Source organism: Salmo salar, chromosome ssa18 (assembly GCF_905237065.1).
Source record: "Salmo salar chromosome ssa18, Ssal_v3.1, whole genome shotgun sequence".
NCBI lineage: Eukaryota > Metazoa > Chordata > Actinopteri > Salmoniformes > Salmonidae > Salmo > Salmo salar.
The window spans coordinates 72,200,287-72,217,642 of record NC_059459.1 but is presented as its reverse complement, the minus strand read 5'-3'; the positions used below and the strand labels follow the sequence as shown (position 1 = coordinate 72,217,642).

Here is a 17,356-nt window from a genome sequence, read left to right as displayed (position 1 = left end):
CTTTGTCTTGGTTAAAAACAGATTGTCATACAATAGGCTTTTATTCAATTTCCAATATCATCGCCCACTTGGACATTCTGTAAGAGTAATGTGGATGCCAATTATTTGATGGTCTGACAGCATTCTGCCCCCTATCAACACTTTTTTTTAACTTTTGGTGCCAGCACGAAGGGTACATGAAAGTAATCATGACGGCTAGCTTGATTAAGCCTCCTCCATGTTTAACTCACTGAGTCTGGATTTAAGCCTCGTATATCCGCTAGTTCTAATGTGTCCATGATATTTGTAATTTCCCTCAGTGCACGACGGTGATAGTTTGTAGTGTGATTTCTTTTATGATTTACGGTCCATTGAGGTACTTAAAACTGTATTATATTCTCCCACCATAATAATCGGACTCTTACCCCCACAGTTTCCCAACAACAGAAGTCCACCAAATTCCCCTGGTTTTGGATGGAAAATAAACAGCTGTTTTTCAGTCTGTAGGAACCGTATTTACTCATTTTGGGTGCCGGTACTGTTTATATTTAGGTGCAGGATCTCCACAATACTTTTGAGCTAATATTCAATATGAGGAACAGGATCTCAAGCAGTGAGCTCCTGCCCAAGTCAAGCACTGAATAGGAGCATGGCAATGTCTAGACAATTATATACTGTATATTAAATGTCTTATTTTTTACCCACTGGTATTATCTGCATTGATAACATTGAGAGATTATTTAACCACAGAGGAGAACAATAAGTGGAAATTACCTGTTCCACAGAAGAATCACAGGGTACCAGATATGCATGTAGCGTGAGGAATGCTGTCTTGGCCTGGTAGAGCAGCAAGTCACAGTGGGCTTTCACTGGACAGCCAGATCTCACGAGAACTCCTTTTGGAGAGAAGGATGGATGGACGATCTTGACGTGGAAGCGGGTGACTTCATCCACTTGTTCTACGGACACACCACTGTCTTCTACATGTAGAACTCTCACTTTCTCTTTAAAGGAGGGATAATCGCCTGCAGAGATAAAAACAGGCACGTTTGCATAAACATCAGGTTGACATCAACAACAAGGCTTTTTAAAAGTAGTTTGCATCAGTTATATTTCAATTAAAAACATATACGCCCCTACCAAAACAGGCAAAATGTGGCAGCTGCACTTCTTCCAATTCTCCTGAAATGACTGTGACGTCCAATAGGGGGCCTCCTTGCTTGTACCCCAAGCTTTTCACCATTGCCCTGTGAGGTTCCCAGGAGCTGAATTGATACTGCAGACTGACATAGGTTTTACACACCCATCGGAGCCCTGATACTCTGCACTCGTAGCGCCCCGGGGGTGACGTGCTAGGGACGGCATGAAAAGAAGACAGAATGGGTTTAGAGTAAGTAAGTAAGTCATGTACTTAATTGTTTATCAGCAGTTGACCAACATAATAATGGTTACTTTACTTTGTTAAACTTTTCTGTAAATCCTCACATAGACTCTATTTCTTATTTATTTTTTTATTTTTTTTACAATTAATTAAACACAGGCTATGAAGTCAGACTGTCTTCTTTACATAAGTGTTAGCAGGTATATTCAATCTAGTCATTATTATTAGTATCTTAAAACAGAATTGTTGGATAACAAAACTTAAAGTTTTTAATCGTCTGTATTATGGCGAGGGACTAATACATTCCAGGAATGTACCTGAACATTGGGGCTTCTTTAGTGATGGCCACAGGTTCAACCTGAACCCAGTTGGTAGATTCCTGAATAAGGGAACATTGATCTCTGATTATCACAGATACACTGAATTCATTAGATAAATATTAAACATCATCGTGTAAAGGCAGCCTGGTCTCATAGACTAGACGTGACATAGTCAATGTTAATCAGGGACACTTAAATTAGTATGATATGTTACGTTTGTACGGTTACATGAGACATAGGTTACTTAAGGCAAAAACAAAAGGTGGCTGGTCAGGGTGGATGGGTAGCTGTTTAACACAAATGTTTAGCGACCTATATGCATGTTCATGAACAACTTCAGCAATTTAGCTAATAAGCAACTTTGCATATACTTACTACTTTTTCGCTACTTTGCAACTACTTAGCATGTCAGTTAACCCTAACCCTTTAACCTAACTCCTAACTAGGACTGTGGTGGTTATGACATTTTGTCAGCCGGTTATTGTCATGCAAAAGCGTGCCGGTCTCACGGTAATTGACTGTTAATTAACTTAAACACATGTAACATCTCCAGGCCTCCATCATACAAGCCACTGATGTGCACCTTTGGAACATCTACATTTAAAAAAATATAATAAATCAATTTGATATACACTATCAGAATAAATCCCTGATGGATTTTAGTCAGGTCTAAAGAAACATGATATGAAGAATTTTTTTTCTCAGACATATGAGTTGGCCTACTGTAAGACTATGCACCATGCCATAGACTGTAGGCTAGTTCATATAGCTTACAATATGCTTATAAGTCCCTTGCCAGACTATAATTGAACTTAGATGAATAAAAAAGAAAGGATATTTTCTCCGTTACGTAGCGAGTGTGCATATGAAGTGGCTATGTTGAGGGTAAAAGTGATCATTTGAAACAGGTCTTGTATGCTAGATTCAGAGTTATTTGGCAACTTTAGTTGTGAATTATATAAACCTTAGAATGTCTTTGAAGTGAAAGCATTCTCAATTTAATCTTGTCTTTACTTATATGTAAAATTAATTTTGATTTAGAATGGCCCATTATCAAATGGGCAGGAACAGAGTCTGGGGGGGAAAGACGTCATCTGTATGCACTCAAACAGCGAATAGAGGCTGTGCGCTTTCCCACCGGTCGACTTGGGTTTGATAGAGGAGCATGTGCTTAATATGATCAGCTATTAATAAATATAATATCACTTATTTCACTGGGCTCTCCAACTTTGTTCCTGCAGCTACCCAGTGCTTAAATTGGGAAACCAAGTGAAATCTGTTCGGGAACATCAATAGTAACATGTTTTCACAACAAAACATATTTCACTTAACTGTTGACAGCCCATCTGCGTGCTCAAGAAAGGAATAAAGAAGAGAGAAGAAGATGGAAATGCATGGTGGTGAGATATTCTGTATAGCTGAAGGTGATGTGTCACTCAATTAATTCAGAAAATATAAACAATTCCCTATTACTAGGCTATTGAAAATCAAACACAAGTGCACTAATTGCAGGCTAACTCTAAGCAGCCCTGCACAATCAATGAACCAACAGCATCGCCTAGGGCTATATGTTCTCTCCCAGACTCATGGATAACATTTTTGGAGTGTAGCATAAGGTAACCAGCCCATCCAGTGTGTATACTGCTCCAAAAAATAAAGGGAACACTTAAACAACACATCCTAGATCTGAATGAAAGAAATAATCTTATTAAATACTTTTTTCTTTACGTAGTTGAATGTGCTGACAACAAAATCACACAAGAATAATCAATGGAAATCCAATTTATCAAGCGTCTGCCAACTCCTGGACAGTCTGTCGTGCAACATGGCGTTGGTGGATGGAGCGAGACATGATGTCCCAGATGTGCTCAATTGGATTCAGGTCTGGGGAACGGGCGGGCCAGTCCATAGCATCAATGCCTTCCTCTTGCAGGAACTACTGACACACTCCAGCCACATGAGGTCTAGCATTGTCTTGCATTAGGAGGAACCCAGGGCCAACCGCACCAGCATATGGTCTCACAAGGGGTCTGAGGATCTCATCTCGGTACCTAATGGCAGTCAGGCTACCTCTGGCGATCACATGGAGGGCTGTGCGGCCCCAAAAAGAAATGGCACCCCTCACCATAACTGACCCACCGCCAAACCGGTCATGCTGGAGGATGTTGCAGGCGGCAGAACGTTCTCCACAGCGTCTCCAGACTCTGTCACGTCTGTCACGTGCTCAGTGTGAACCTGCTTTCATCTGTGAAGAGCACAGGGCGCCAGTGGCGAATTTGCCAATCTTGGTGTTCTCTGGCAAATGCCAAACATCCTGCACGGTGTTGGGCTGTAAGCACAACCCCCACCTGTGGACGTCGGGCCCTCATACCACCCTCGTGGAGTCTGTTTCTGACCGTTTGAGCAGACACATGAACATTTGTGGCCTGCTGGAGGTCATTTTGCAGGGCTCTGGCAGTGCTTCTCCTGCTCCTCCTTGCACAAAGGCGGAGGTAGCGGTCCTGCTGCTGGTTTGTTGCCCTCCTACGGCCTCCTCCACGTCTCCTGATGTACTGGCCTGTCTCCTGGTAGCGCCTCCATGCTCTGGACACTACGCTGACAGACACAGCAAACCTTCTTGCCACAGCTCGCATTGATGTGCCATCCTGGATGAGCTGCACTACCTGAGCCACTTGTATGGGTTGTAGACTCCGTCTCATGCTACCACTAGAGTGAAAGCACCGGCAGCATTCAAAAGTGAACAACAATTATTTTAAGAATTATAGATACAGCACTCCTTTTTGCAATCGAGGTGTCCGATTTTAAAATAGCTTTTCGGTGAAAGCACATTTTGCAATATTCTCAGTAGATAGCCCAGCCATCACGGCTAGCCATTTAGACACCGACCAAGTTTAGCCCTGACCAAACTCCGATTTACTATTACAAAAGTTTGATTACCTTTGTTGTCTTCGTCAGAATGCACTCCCAGGACTGCTACTTCAATAACAAATGTTGGTTTGGTCCAAAATAATCCATCGTTATATCCAAATAGCGGCGTTTTGTTCGTGCGTTCCAAGACACTATCCGAAGTGGGAAATAAGGGTCACGAGCATGGCGCAATTCGTGACAAAAAAATTCTTCGAAGCATGTCAACCGCTGTTTAAAATCCATTTTTATGCAATTTTTCTTGTAAAAAAGCGATAATATTCCGACCGGGAATCTGCGTTTAGGTAAACAGAGGAAAGAAAACAAAGCATTCGGTCGACGCGGGCACGAGCCTGAGTCTCACAGTACTGTAACCAGCCACTACCCAAACGCGCTACTTTTTTTCAACCAGAGCCTGCAAAGCCATGATTCAGCTTTTTGCCGCCTTCTGAGAGCCCATTGGAGCCGTAGAAAGTGTCACGTAACAGCAGAGATCCTTTGTTTTGGATAGAGATGACAAAGAAGGCCAAGAAATGGTCAGACAGGGCACTTCCTGTACAGAATCTTCTCAGGTTTTGACCTGCCATTTGAGTTCTGTTATACTCACAGACACCATTCAAACAGTTTTAGAAACTTTGGAGTGTTTTCTATCCAAAGCCAATAATTATATGCATATTCTAGTTACTGGGCAGGAGTAGTAACCAGATTAAATCGGGTATGTTTTTTATCCAGCCGTGTCAATACTGCCCCCTAGCCCTAACAGGTTAACCCCTAACCCCAACCCTTAGCCTAGCTAACGTTATTCACCTAGCTAATGTTAGCGTTAGCCACCTAGCTAATGTTAGCGTTAACCACCTAGCTAACATTAGCCACAACAAATTGGAATTCCTAATATATCATATGGAATGCAAATTCATAACATATCATACAAATTGCTATTCATAACATATAATGCACATTTTTATTCGTAACATTCATAACATTTGAAATGGATGATGGACATCAACAAATTAATACATACCATACGAAACGTAACATATCATACTAAATGGAGGGACTGAGATTTACATACAAAATAATACAAACTGCTCTGAGACCAGGTTGGTAAAGGTTGTACTTTGTACTTTAAAGGCTAACTTGCCTTTGCAATGTTGTTGAACCTGCTTATTCTATACCTTTATTTGCAAATTACTGAAGAATGGTTTCTGTGATTATTCATTCTTAGAAAAAAAGGTGTTATGTAGAACCATATAGGGTTTTTTGTTTTGTCCCCATAGTGGAACCCTTTTTGGTGCTAGGTAGAATCCTTTCTAGAGAGTTCTGCCTAGAACTCTCTATATATGGTTCTTCATAGAATCATTTTATATTTGAAGGGTTCATCCTAGAACCCCCTATGAATGGTTCTACTAAGAACCCTTTGATCTTTGAAGGGTTTTCCCTAGAACCCTCTATGAACGGTTCCACCAGCCTAATTAGCCTTCAAAATTAAACTCTTTATGACAATAGATGACATACTGTATATCATAAGACATTTCTATGAGGGCTTAGTTATACCCTAAAACGGTGGTTTTAGGAAACTCCTGCTTTACGGGCCACATCAGGTCTGCAAGTCACATTCTGCTCGCCTGCAAGTGATGGTGTACCTAGAGCCCTCGAGGTAAACCATCTGAATCTGAATTAAACACTCTGAATGTGTAATTCCTATTGGAATCCAGCCAGAGTGAGGATATCCAACAATTATAATTTTTATAAACCGCAACCTGCAGAGAAGATTGATAAATGAGACTACCTAAATCATCTAAACTGGAACAACCATCTCAGTTATGCAATAAGTCCAACTACTAACAGATAGAATTGGTTTAGGAAAATGTATGTTATTTATCTTTGTGTAGCACAACATTAATCATGCAATCAATGTGTATGCAAAAACACAGATATTAAAACAAACAATTCTGAAAATGAACCTACAATAGAGCATAGTGGGAAATATTATTATTATAGGCGTGGTTTTGAATGTTATACTCTGCATAGATTACAAATGACAACCACACTCAACTCTGGTTATTAAGATCAACAATATATATTTTTTACACCACCATGTCAGCTACATGTAAAATAATTAAATAAACATTACATTTAACAATTTTAAAAACAAAGCCAAAGCCCTAATCAACGTCATCAGAGCGCGACATATGTTTGTTGATATTGAACGCTGTCAAACACCGAAACCTGAACTAAAGGCCTCGGTTTAAAAGCCGACTGTAAGGGCTGTCTGAAGAGAGAGTAGACCAAGGTGCAGCGGAGTTAGTGTTCATCATTTAATATTTAATTGAACAACTTGAACACTATACAAAAACAAGAAAAGAGAAAATCGACAGCCAATAGTCCTGTCAGGTGCAAACACTAACAGAAACAATTACCCACAAAACCCAAAGGAAAAACATGCTCCTTATGTGTGACTCCCAATCAGCAACAACGAGCTTCAGCTGTGCCTGATTGGGAGCCACACACACGGCCCAAAACAAAGAAATACAAAAACATAGAAAAAGGAACATAGAACGCCCACCCAATGTAACACCCTGGCCTAACCAAAATAAAGAACAAAAAACCCCTCTCTATGGCCAGGGCGTTACACCGACAGTGTTTTTATATACTTTTATTTTATTTTGAATCCTGCGGCTCTGTTGGGCTAAATTGCTGTGAGCGCTGCTATCTGTCCAGGGATCCTGCCAGATTCCGTATAGGGGGAGAGACGCGAAAGCCCAGCTAGCTTTGCTGGCTCGGCGGTCTCAAATGGAGGCCGCTATTGAACGTTTCCAGAGTTGCAGGAGCTGTGTTTACTTTGCTTTGTTCCGGGACAATGTGGACCGTGTTGACTTTCAATGTAGCAACTGATTGCTTGCGGAGGACTCCAGGAGCGAACTAACTACTCTTAGCAAGCAAGTCGCAAACCTGCATAAGCTGCTGGGGAACCCACGTCTTCGTCCTCGGTTCTGTCTCCCTCTCCGGTGGCTTCTACCTCAAGTTCAGATCCTCGGAGCTCCCAGCCTAACCAGAACCTGAGGCTGCCTGAGAAACCGGACCATTCACATCACCAGCTGTCATCATAGACAGCTCTATGGTGAGAAACATCTCGGTCCCCATGGCAAAAATCCTGTGCTACCCAGGAGCACGAGTACATGCATATTCTAGTTTCTGGGCAGGAGTAGTAACCAGATTAAATCAGGTACGTTTTTTATCCGGCCGTGAAAATACTGCCCCCTATCCCAAACAGGTTTTAAGGGAATGCCAGATACATGCACAAATATTCCCATATAGGTTTTTATTTGTATTTATTTAACCTTTATTTAACTAGGCAAGTCAGTTAAGAATAAATTCTTATTTACAGTGACGGCCTACCAAAAGGCAAAAGGCCTCCTGCGGGGAAGGGGTCTGGGATTAAAACATAATAATAAATACAATATAAATATAGGACAAAACACAAATCACAACAAGAGAGACAACACAACACTACATAAAGAGAGACCTAAGACAACAACATAGCAAGGCAGCAACACATGACAACACAGCATTGTAGCTGCACAACATAACAACAGCATGGTAGCAGCACAAAACATTGTACAAAGATTATTGGGCACAGTCAATAGCACAAAGGTCAAGAAGGTAGAGACAACAATACATTACACAAAGCAGCCACAACTGTCAGTAAGAGTGTACATGATTGAGTCTTTGAATGAAGAGATTGAGATAAAACTGTTGCAACGGGTATACAGAGATGAGCAGTTTACAGAGGAGTATAGAGTACAGTGATGTGTCCTATAAGGAGCATTGGTGGCAAATCTGATGGCCAAATGGTAAAGAACATCAAGCTGCTCGAGTGCACCCTTGCCAATCTATAAATTATGTCTTCGTAATCTAGCATGGGTAGGATGGTCATCTGAATCAGGGTTAGTTTGGCAGCTGGGGCAAAAGAGGAAACCAAGTCTAGATTTAACTTTAGCCTGCAGTTTTGATATGTGCAGAGAGAAGGACAGTGTACTGTCTAGCCATACTCCCAAGTACTTGTATGACGTGACTACCTCAAGCTCTAAACACTCAGAGGTAATAATCACACCTGTGAGGAGAGGGGCACTCTTCTTACCAAACCACATTACCTTTGTTTTGGAGGTGTTAAGAACAAGGTTAAGGGTAGAGAAAGCTTGTTGGACACTAAGAAAGCTTTGTTGTAGAGTATTTAACACAACATCCGGGTAGGGGACAGCTGAGTATAAGACTGTATCATATGTATATAAATGGATGAGAGAGCTTCCTACTGCCTGAGCTATGTTGTTGACTTAATGAAGTAGTGATTAAAGAGCTCAGCCATGTGCTTCTTGTCAGTAACAACCACATCATCAACATTAAGGGGCATGGGCAGCTGTGAGGAGGAGGGTTTATTCTCCAGGTCTTTAACCGTTTTCCAGAACTTTTGGGGTTTACTCACACCAATCTCACACCACTCTTTTTAAAATCCTGATGTTAAAGTTTAAACACTGAGGTAAACACAAAAGCCCAAGCACTATGTAAAATAATGAAATTACAATAAATAAACTTATTCAGATTCTGAAGGGTTCTTCCCAAAAATGTTCTTAGCATGTTAAAGGTTCTAGGGAGAACCATTTGCCTTACAAATAACCATTGTCTCCCAAAGAGGGTTCTTCAGATGAAAACGGTTCTTGGTAGAACCCTATCCCTCCACAAAGAACCCTTTTATAATATTTTTTTCCAGTGCTTAATTTCAGCCGGATCTTGCCGGAACAGGATCCTGCAACTTTCAGTTTTGCACTGTTTCGTTCCGTAACCTATTTGCCAGGATTCGGTACCTCTGGTGGCATGAACACTTATTTTCACTGTTTGCAATGTAAACATAATAATAAAATCAGAGTCAATACAAGTTGCCTCCTCTGTAATTCTCCTGCCCCTTAAAAACGTGCTGTGATAACGTGCCTGATATTCTAAGAATTAATTTGTGTTGGGCCGGCCCGGGTTCATGGTTTGCGCAACATTGAAGCCTATAGACCAAAGCGTGGCCATTGCTGTGGTGAGACAGAGAAGGGCTCTTGTATCTCTCACAGAACTAGATTGAGATTCACTTTCTATTATCTGCCATCCTCTCTCTGCTCTGATAGACATGAGCCTGCAACTAATCTCTCCAACATTGCATTTCATAATTTATTTCCTTAAAGAATCATAGCCGTGGAAGGGTGCTGGAGGTGCCACAGCACCCCTGATGAATTGAAATACATTTGCAAAGTTATAGAATTACTGTTGACTGTTCAGAAATAAATTAAATAATTCTGAATAATACACCAGGAGTAGGCCTATAATTCAGCCACAAAGGATCAATAATAAATACATAGGCTAGCTGAGATTGTGTGTAGCCCAATCACAAGGCATGCCTACAGTCGGGAATTGCGGCAAATCTGTCAGTGAACAGCATGAAGCCAAAACAGGCATGTCGCAATATTTCGAATAAACTGAACAAAAATATAAACTATATGTAAATTGTTGGTCTCATGTTTCATGAGCTGAAATAGAAGATCCCAGACATTTAGCAGTAAGTCCAATTAGCTTCACAACCGCAGTCCACCTGTAAGGCGAGCGGTTTGCTGATGTCAACGTTGTGAACAGAGTGCCGCATGGTGGCGGTGGGGTTATGGTAGGGGTACACGCAATGTACTGAAAACGAACACAATTGCATTTTATTGATGGCAATTTGAATGCAGAGATACTGTGAAGAGATCCTGAGGCCCATTGTCGTGCTAGTCATCCGCCTCCATCACCTCATGTTTCAGCATTATAATGCACGACCCAATGTTGCAAGGATCTGTACACAATTCCTGGAAGCTGAAAATGTCCCAGTTCTTCCAATGGACTGCATACTCACCAGACATGTCACCCATTGAGCATGTTTGGGATGCTCTATATCGATGTGTATGCAACCATGTACCAGTTCAATATCCAGCAAATTTGAACAGCCATTGAAAAGAAGTGGGACAATGTTCCACAGGCCACAATCAACAGCCTGATCAACTCTATGCTAAGGAGATGTGTTGGCTGCATGAGGCAAATGGTGGTCGCACCAGATACTGACTGGTTTTCTGATCCACACCCCTACCTTTTTTTTAAGGTCTCTATGACCAACGGATGCATATCTGTATACCCAGTCATGTGAAAACCATCGATTAGGGCGAAATGAATGTATTTAAATTGACTGATTTCCTTACAAGTACGAACTGTAACTCAGTTAAACCTTTGAAATTGTTGCATGTTGAATTTATATTTTCGTTCGGTATACAATCGGGGGAAAGCACCGGTTGGAAAGCAAATGATTCTACTGAAAAGAGAAGACTAATTTACCAAAGACTAAGCTACCAAAAATGTTATCAACTTCCAAATAGGCCTATTGAGCAAACAGCATTGTTTTACAAAGTAAAACAAGAAAGAGATGGCTTTAAGAATGAGCGCATCGGCCATCGCAGGTGAGTGAACTGAGCATCATTGGGTGAGTGACTGAAACTGGAAAGCTTTTTTAGGACTATAGTTTCCTCCTTATATTGTACAATATGTGTGTCCACACACCTAGGCCTAGGCTATTGCTGGATTCAGGACAGGGTCGTTTTAATTGATCTCAGATTCTGAGTTTGTCATGGTCAAAGTAGCCTGTCATTTCGATAATTTGTGAGTTACTAAAAAAAGATTCTGCTCAAGTCTCCAGTCATCTAAAATTATGTGAAATTGTATGAAATGCGTTTATGAAAAGGCCACATTTTTTCCCGAACCCGTTTTTTGTTTCTCCCTTCTTAAAGAATCTCTACTCTACTGCTGTATGCCAGAATGCAAATACGATGATAATGCATGCAATGGTTTATTATGAAGGGGATTTTTTTTTAATGCATTCTGGAACCTGAGAGCAACCCAAGTCATGCCCCTCTCATGCTCACTTTTTCTTCCGGCACCTACGAATTTACAAATGAAGCACTACTTTTTTCTAACAGTGCAGCTGCCAGCGGTGTGAAACTGGAGCAAAATGTAGGATTTCCACAACATATTTTTGATTTTCATGAAAGTAAAAAGATATTCATGAATACAGAGCACAGTCAACATAGGTGGTAGTCAAACATTTGACAAAAATGTATCGACAACTACTGTACACGATATGAATACAGTAACAAAGATTAACTCACCATCACATTAGCACAGGTTGTGCAACTTCTCACAGGCCCTGGGGACAGACACATCAATCAGAAAATCAAGTACACCAACCATTAACCTCAGTGATAATACAGTGGTCTTAATTTCCTGGTACACAAAGAATTTTAAAATCACAAATACAATAACAATTATATTTAGTGATAACAATGATCTCTATGAGATGAATGACAAATGCTCCCAGCATCAATGTTTCCCTGTGAGGATTGGTGGGTTTGAACGTCACTGTATTGTGGATAACTTAGCACATGAAAATATCAAGAACTTGAACATGAGTGAGAGAATGTAGAAATGAAAATGAGAAGATTAGGATTAGAATGGTTTTACCATTTTTTATCTATTTGATGTCAGTTACTTCCAAAAATGTACGAGGCTTCCCCCCTGTCATCATACCTGAATATAAGACATATCCGTGATGGGATGGGTACTGTATGCCATAGGCCACAGGACCTCTAATGGTGAAGCCTAGGTAGAAGCAGACGTCTTCGGACTTCCAAACTTTTCTTCGTTGGTCGGCACAGACTTCAATCTCCTTGCCATCAACGCACGCAAACACCCTGTGCTGTCTAACCACTCCAATGACTGGAAGTAGAAGATCCTGGACAATGGGTTCTCTCCACACCTCACCACTGCTCCACTTTTGATCTATAGTGTCTGGCCCTGCCATTGGATTCTCCCTTGCCAATAGTTTCTCTATTTTTGATCTATGAACCAATCTGCTCAAACCCTCACCCTTTCCCAGGAAAATAAGGGGGCGAAGGTACCTTGAGCGAAGATGCTTCTTGTATGTGTTTTTGTAGGACTCTTGCATCTCTAGAACACATTTGTTGAGGTCAACATTGAATCCCATTTTCTTATACTCCTCGGGCCAAAACAGCAAAAGGACTAAGAAGTAAAACTCTGGGGTTTGGTTACCGAAATTGGCCAATAGGTGTCTTTCCAGAATACCTCTTAGGATTGGCAAAGGGGTAAGCACTGGAGATGCTGCTTCCACTTTGCTTAAGATGATGTTGGCAAGGATGAAGTTTTGGGCAGCTTTGTTCTCACCACCACCATCTTTCTTTTTTTCCCATTCTTCTTTTATTTCCTCCCACAAAATTGTTATTCGGCGCAAGTGAGTTTTATCATAGCCCTTATCAAGACAAGAAAGCAGTCCAGGGAAGGCAATGGCCATTTCCTCTTTGAGCTTCTGGAGGGGTACACCTATTCCAGACTCTGAGTGTATAGGTGTGCATGTCCCCACATATTTGTGGTAGCAGTTCTTGACATCAGTCTGAAAGTAATGAGGTTCATCTTTCTCTATGCTGGGCTTGGAGTAAGTCAGGTAACCATCAAAAAACTCACATTTCCTCTCCACCTCATCCCTGAGGCTGCTGATGAGTGGCTTGTACTTGAAGAGCTTTTTCTGTCCGATTGATATGAAAAAGGAGTCAGCTGATATTTCCATGGTAAGGACCTTTTTCCAGTTATTGTCAAGAGAGACAAGCGAGTCAAAAACAATGTTGGCAACCTGTAGATATCCAAATAGTCCTCTGTTGTTAAAGATCCGTGAGACTTTGGTCATACCATCGTCTTGCATGTCTGCTCCCTGCTCATTTTCAGCAGCCCTTTCCTCATCTCTGAAAGCCTCAAAGGCCTTTTTTGACAGTTGCAAAATTTCTTGTGCAGAGAGGGAAGGATCATAGACCCTGCTCTTCAATTGGTTCTTGTATACTTGCCCCAGTGTATCAGCAACAAATGAACTTTTAGGATCTCTGTCTTTCGCAATTTTTGCCCACTTCTCCGCTTTAAAATAGGCTCTTGTCTCAATGTAATGAAAACGAGCAAGATTTTGAGGAATAAATGGGTTTTGCTTGAATATCTCTGAAGCTAATTGTAAAACAGATACAACATTGCTTTTGGATTCTTCGCCTTCAATATCTTGAATCAACCTGGAAAACGTGTCTTTTCTCTCTTCTCCCATTTCCCTTTTCGTTAACATGTCTTGAACTAAAAATTGTTGTACCTCTTCTCTACAAAATTCAGTCAGAAAGTTTCTTGCTGTATCACTCCTGGTCACACCTGCCGTAGCCAGTACCTTAACACACTGCTCTGCAATCAGTGGGTGAGCCATGCGGACATGTTTGTCTTGTCCCTGTCGTGCAGGGAATGTCACTATCAGATGAGTGAAAGGCTTCATTCGCTGCTCAAAGGAAGGACCTCCATAAATGGGATCTGGAGGCCCCAGGAATGCCTGACATTGAGACTGCAGAAGGTGGGAGCCAGGGACGTAGGCATTCACTAGTGATAAGAATGCAAGAAGCTGGGAATTTTTTGGTCTTCTATGTTTCCTGACATCTCCTGAAAGGGCACACGTTTTTTGAACATAATCTTCACTGAAATTTTCTCGCATTATGTTAAAGCCATGAAACTGTTTGTGTTCATTGCTGTAGCTTCGACTGAACTCAATCTGTTTCTCCTCAAACTGTTGTCTCTCTGCTTCAGAAAGTTCCGTCCTGAGAATAACATGTCTTGAGTTGTTATGGTCCTCTTGTTTGATAACTGCCTTATGCACACAGTTTAAAATGATGACCACTGGCATGTGGGTCGTGATGTTTCTCTCTGCAATCTCTTTGATGATGGCATCCTGCAGATTCTCCAGAATACGCTCATCTTCCAGCATTAAGAGCACAGTGTTCTGGTGGCCTTGACTGCCTGCAGTGAAAAGGTAAATCACCTGCTTGGCGATAGCGGTGATATCTGAGGTAGGGCCTGTTAGAACAGCACACCTCAGTGTTTTCCTCATGTCCCAGAGCACCTGCTTGGCCAGAGTGGTTCCCCCACTGCCTGGCTGATGCAGCAGATTCATGGTAGAAGTCAGGTCACCCTTAAGCTTTTTCTTAATATTTTGTATCAGCTCAGTGTACCCGTCTCTTTTGATAAAGGGGGTAGTTTTATCAGCTGAAGTTGCCCTTTCAGCCCAGCAGAAGTTAAGCCATTGAGGTGGGGCTCCTCTGTAAAAATCTACCTCGGTCTTCTTAGCTACTGCGTAGTCTATGTCCTCTTCTTCAAATGCATTTGAGTACAAAACATCCAGAAGTGAAATGGAATCCCTGATTTCACTTCCAACATAAATTTCACGACCACGGGAATTGGACAGGGACGACCCCTTGTTGTGTGCCATCTTTATTGTCTCCCGTCCCAAGCTGAACCAGTTTTCTGAATATTAGTTGTTCTTCATGTGGTGGCATGGACACTGAAAAAGGAGACAATAATGTTTAAGTAAGAATGTCGAAGGGCATTAACGGTTATAAACAAAAGGCTGTATACAGTAAAAGGCTGTATCTTTGACTTTGTTGGATTTATCTTCTGACAATGCATGCCGCTGATAATTGCAGGCTGTGTGTGTTTTGCTTCTTGTTGCTACTGTCATGACGTTGGTCTGTGGTTAAGGTTTATGACCCCCCATAAACACCTTTCTCCCTTCCCTCTCTCTCTGACTCTACTGAAGGACTCTTGAATAGCCTTTGTTAAACATAGAGAGTCTGGGAACATCAAACAAGTGGGGGGAAAGGAACCATATTTCAGTAATAGAACCAGTTGAAAATATGCGTTGGTACTTAATGAATATGACATTATGACTGATGACAGGACGACATAAACTGTATCTGGGAAAGTCTACACATTCTAGTTATCAGATGCACATGGAATTGTTGTGCAATTTATATGTTTCAATATTAAACTATTTGTGAAAAGATTAAATGTAATTTTAGCTTCCAAATGAGAGAATAGGGTTTTCATAAATTTAGAGCTCTGCTCAATCAGTGGCCCACCCCTGTGAAGAGACATGGGTTATAAACTATGAAACACACCCTTCTCTCCCTCCACTATATAAGCCCTTGACGAAAATGTAACCTCCTGTTCCGAGTACATTAGGGCGAAGCCCTATGTTACAAGGATTCAGAGAATAAGCTGTTCCAAGAACGTGTGGACTTGAGGTCCCCACGTTGAAAGGACACCTGACCACCTAAAGAACTAAGCCAACCTCAGCGTGAGCTCTGGTTGAACGACAAGGACCTAACGAAATTAGCATCGAATTTCAATGTGAAGGTGACAACCTATACACACCGAAAGGATGCATTTCGACTATACCAGCCAGAATATAGCATGAGCTAAAAGTATGGCAACTTGGTATGAACTTTGAACTCTTATTCACTCCAGAAGTGATACCTCCTAGCCGTTGAGTTAGCAGTGGCTGCTGTAAACGTGGGCTAGGAAAGGACGGACTACGTATCCAGTCTAACACACAACGAAGATACTACAACGTATCTAATTTACCACCAGAGACACTCTTCAAAGGACAAGAAAGATCTCTGTTGGGCAACACAGCCTCCCATCTACTACCAACCGATCGAAGTGCAGCTCAGAGTAAATATTTATTGCATTTTCCTATTCCAAATTGGCGGTTAAGATTCTGTATTTACGATAGAGTAGCTGCCTACGGCCCGATAAAGACATAGCTTCTACCTTTGTTCCTCAGTCTTCCCGCTCTTTCATTCAAAACCCAACCACCTTTCTTTGTGTATCTAGGCCATCATAACGGTTCCATCCACAGGGGACGTTTTCTTATATGACATAATTTGTATTCAATGTATTATCCATTTTGTGTGATTATTTAGCTATTTAGTAAATAAATAATTAAACCAAATTTTGTATTGCTGATTCAACTTGTTAGCCAGGGTTCGTGAAGATAACCAAGAATTTACAACTTTCAGATGAGACTGAAATAAGGTACGATTAAATATAGACTGCTATTTAGATAAAAGATTACCAGGTCTTTAAGAGTTTATTCGGAAGATAACAGCTCTATAAACATTCTTTCGTTGTGCCCCGACTTTGTAGTTAATTACATTTACATGATTAGCCTCTCTGGGGTATGTGGGATGCTAGCGTCCCACCTGCGGGACACACTCGCCAACAGTGAAATAGCAGGGCGCCAAATTCAAAACAACAAAAATCTCATAATTCAAATTTCTCAACCATACAACCATTTTACACCATTTTAAAGATAAACTTCTCGTTAATCCAACCACATTGTCCGATTTCAAAACGGCTTTACGGCGAAAGCGTAGCATTAGATTATGTTAGGACAGCACCTAGACAAGAAAAACCACACAGCCATTTTCCAAGCAAGGAGAGGCGTCACAAAAACCAGAAATACAGCTAAAATTAATCACTAACCTTTGATGATCTTCATCAGATGGCACTCATAGGACTTCCTGTTACACAATATATATATGTTTTGCTCGATAAAGTTCATATTTATATCCAAAAACTCAATTTTAAATTGGCCCGTAATGTTCAGAAATGTTTTGCCTCCAAAAACTTCCGGTGAATGAGCACATCAATTTACAGAAATACTCATCATAAACGTTGATAAAATATTAAACTGTTATCCAAAGAATTATAGATACACTTCTCCTTAATGCAACCGCTGTGTATGATTTCCAAAAAGCTTTACAGCGAAATCACACTTTGCAAT

The 17,356-nt window shown here is 41.1% G+C and overlaps 1 protein-coding gene across 3 annotated transcripts in view; it reads right to left on the bottom strand.

Moving 5' to 3' along the window:
- The window catches only part of LOC106577950 (sterile alpha motif domain-containing protein 9-like), a 53,637-nt gene that overhangs the window by 14,327 nt on the left and 21,954 nt on the right, over positions 1-17,356 (bottom strand). For all 3 annotated transcript variants that reach the window (XM_014156429.2, XM_014156431.2, XM_014156430.2), the window contains 5 exons: positions 12,229-15,070; positions 11,811-11,848; positions 1,678-1,739; positions 1,120-1,331; positions 754-1,004 (listed from right to left, as the gene is read on the bottom strand). In XM_014156429.2, the coding sequence (XP_014011904.2) occupies positions 754-1,004; positions 1,120-1,331; positions 1,678-1,739; positions 11,811-11,848; positions 12,229-14,998 (3,333 nt within the window). In that variant the 5' untranslated portion in view covers positions 14,999-15,070. The remainder of the gene's footprint in view (positions 1-753; positions 1,005-1,119; positions 1,332-1,677; positions 1,740-11,810; positions 11,849-12,228; positions 15,071-17,356) is intronic.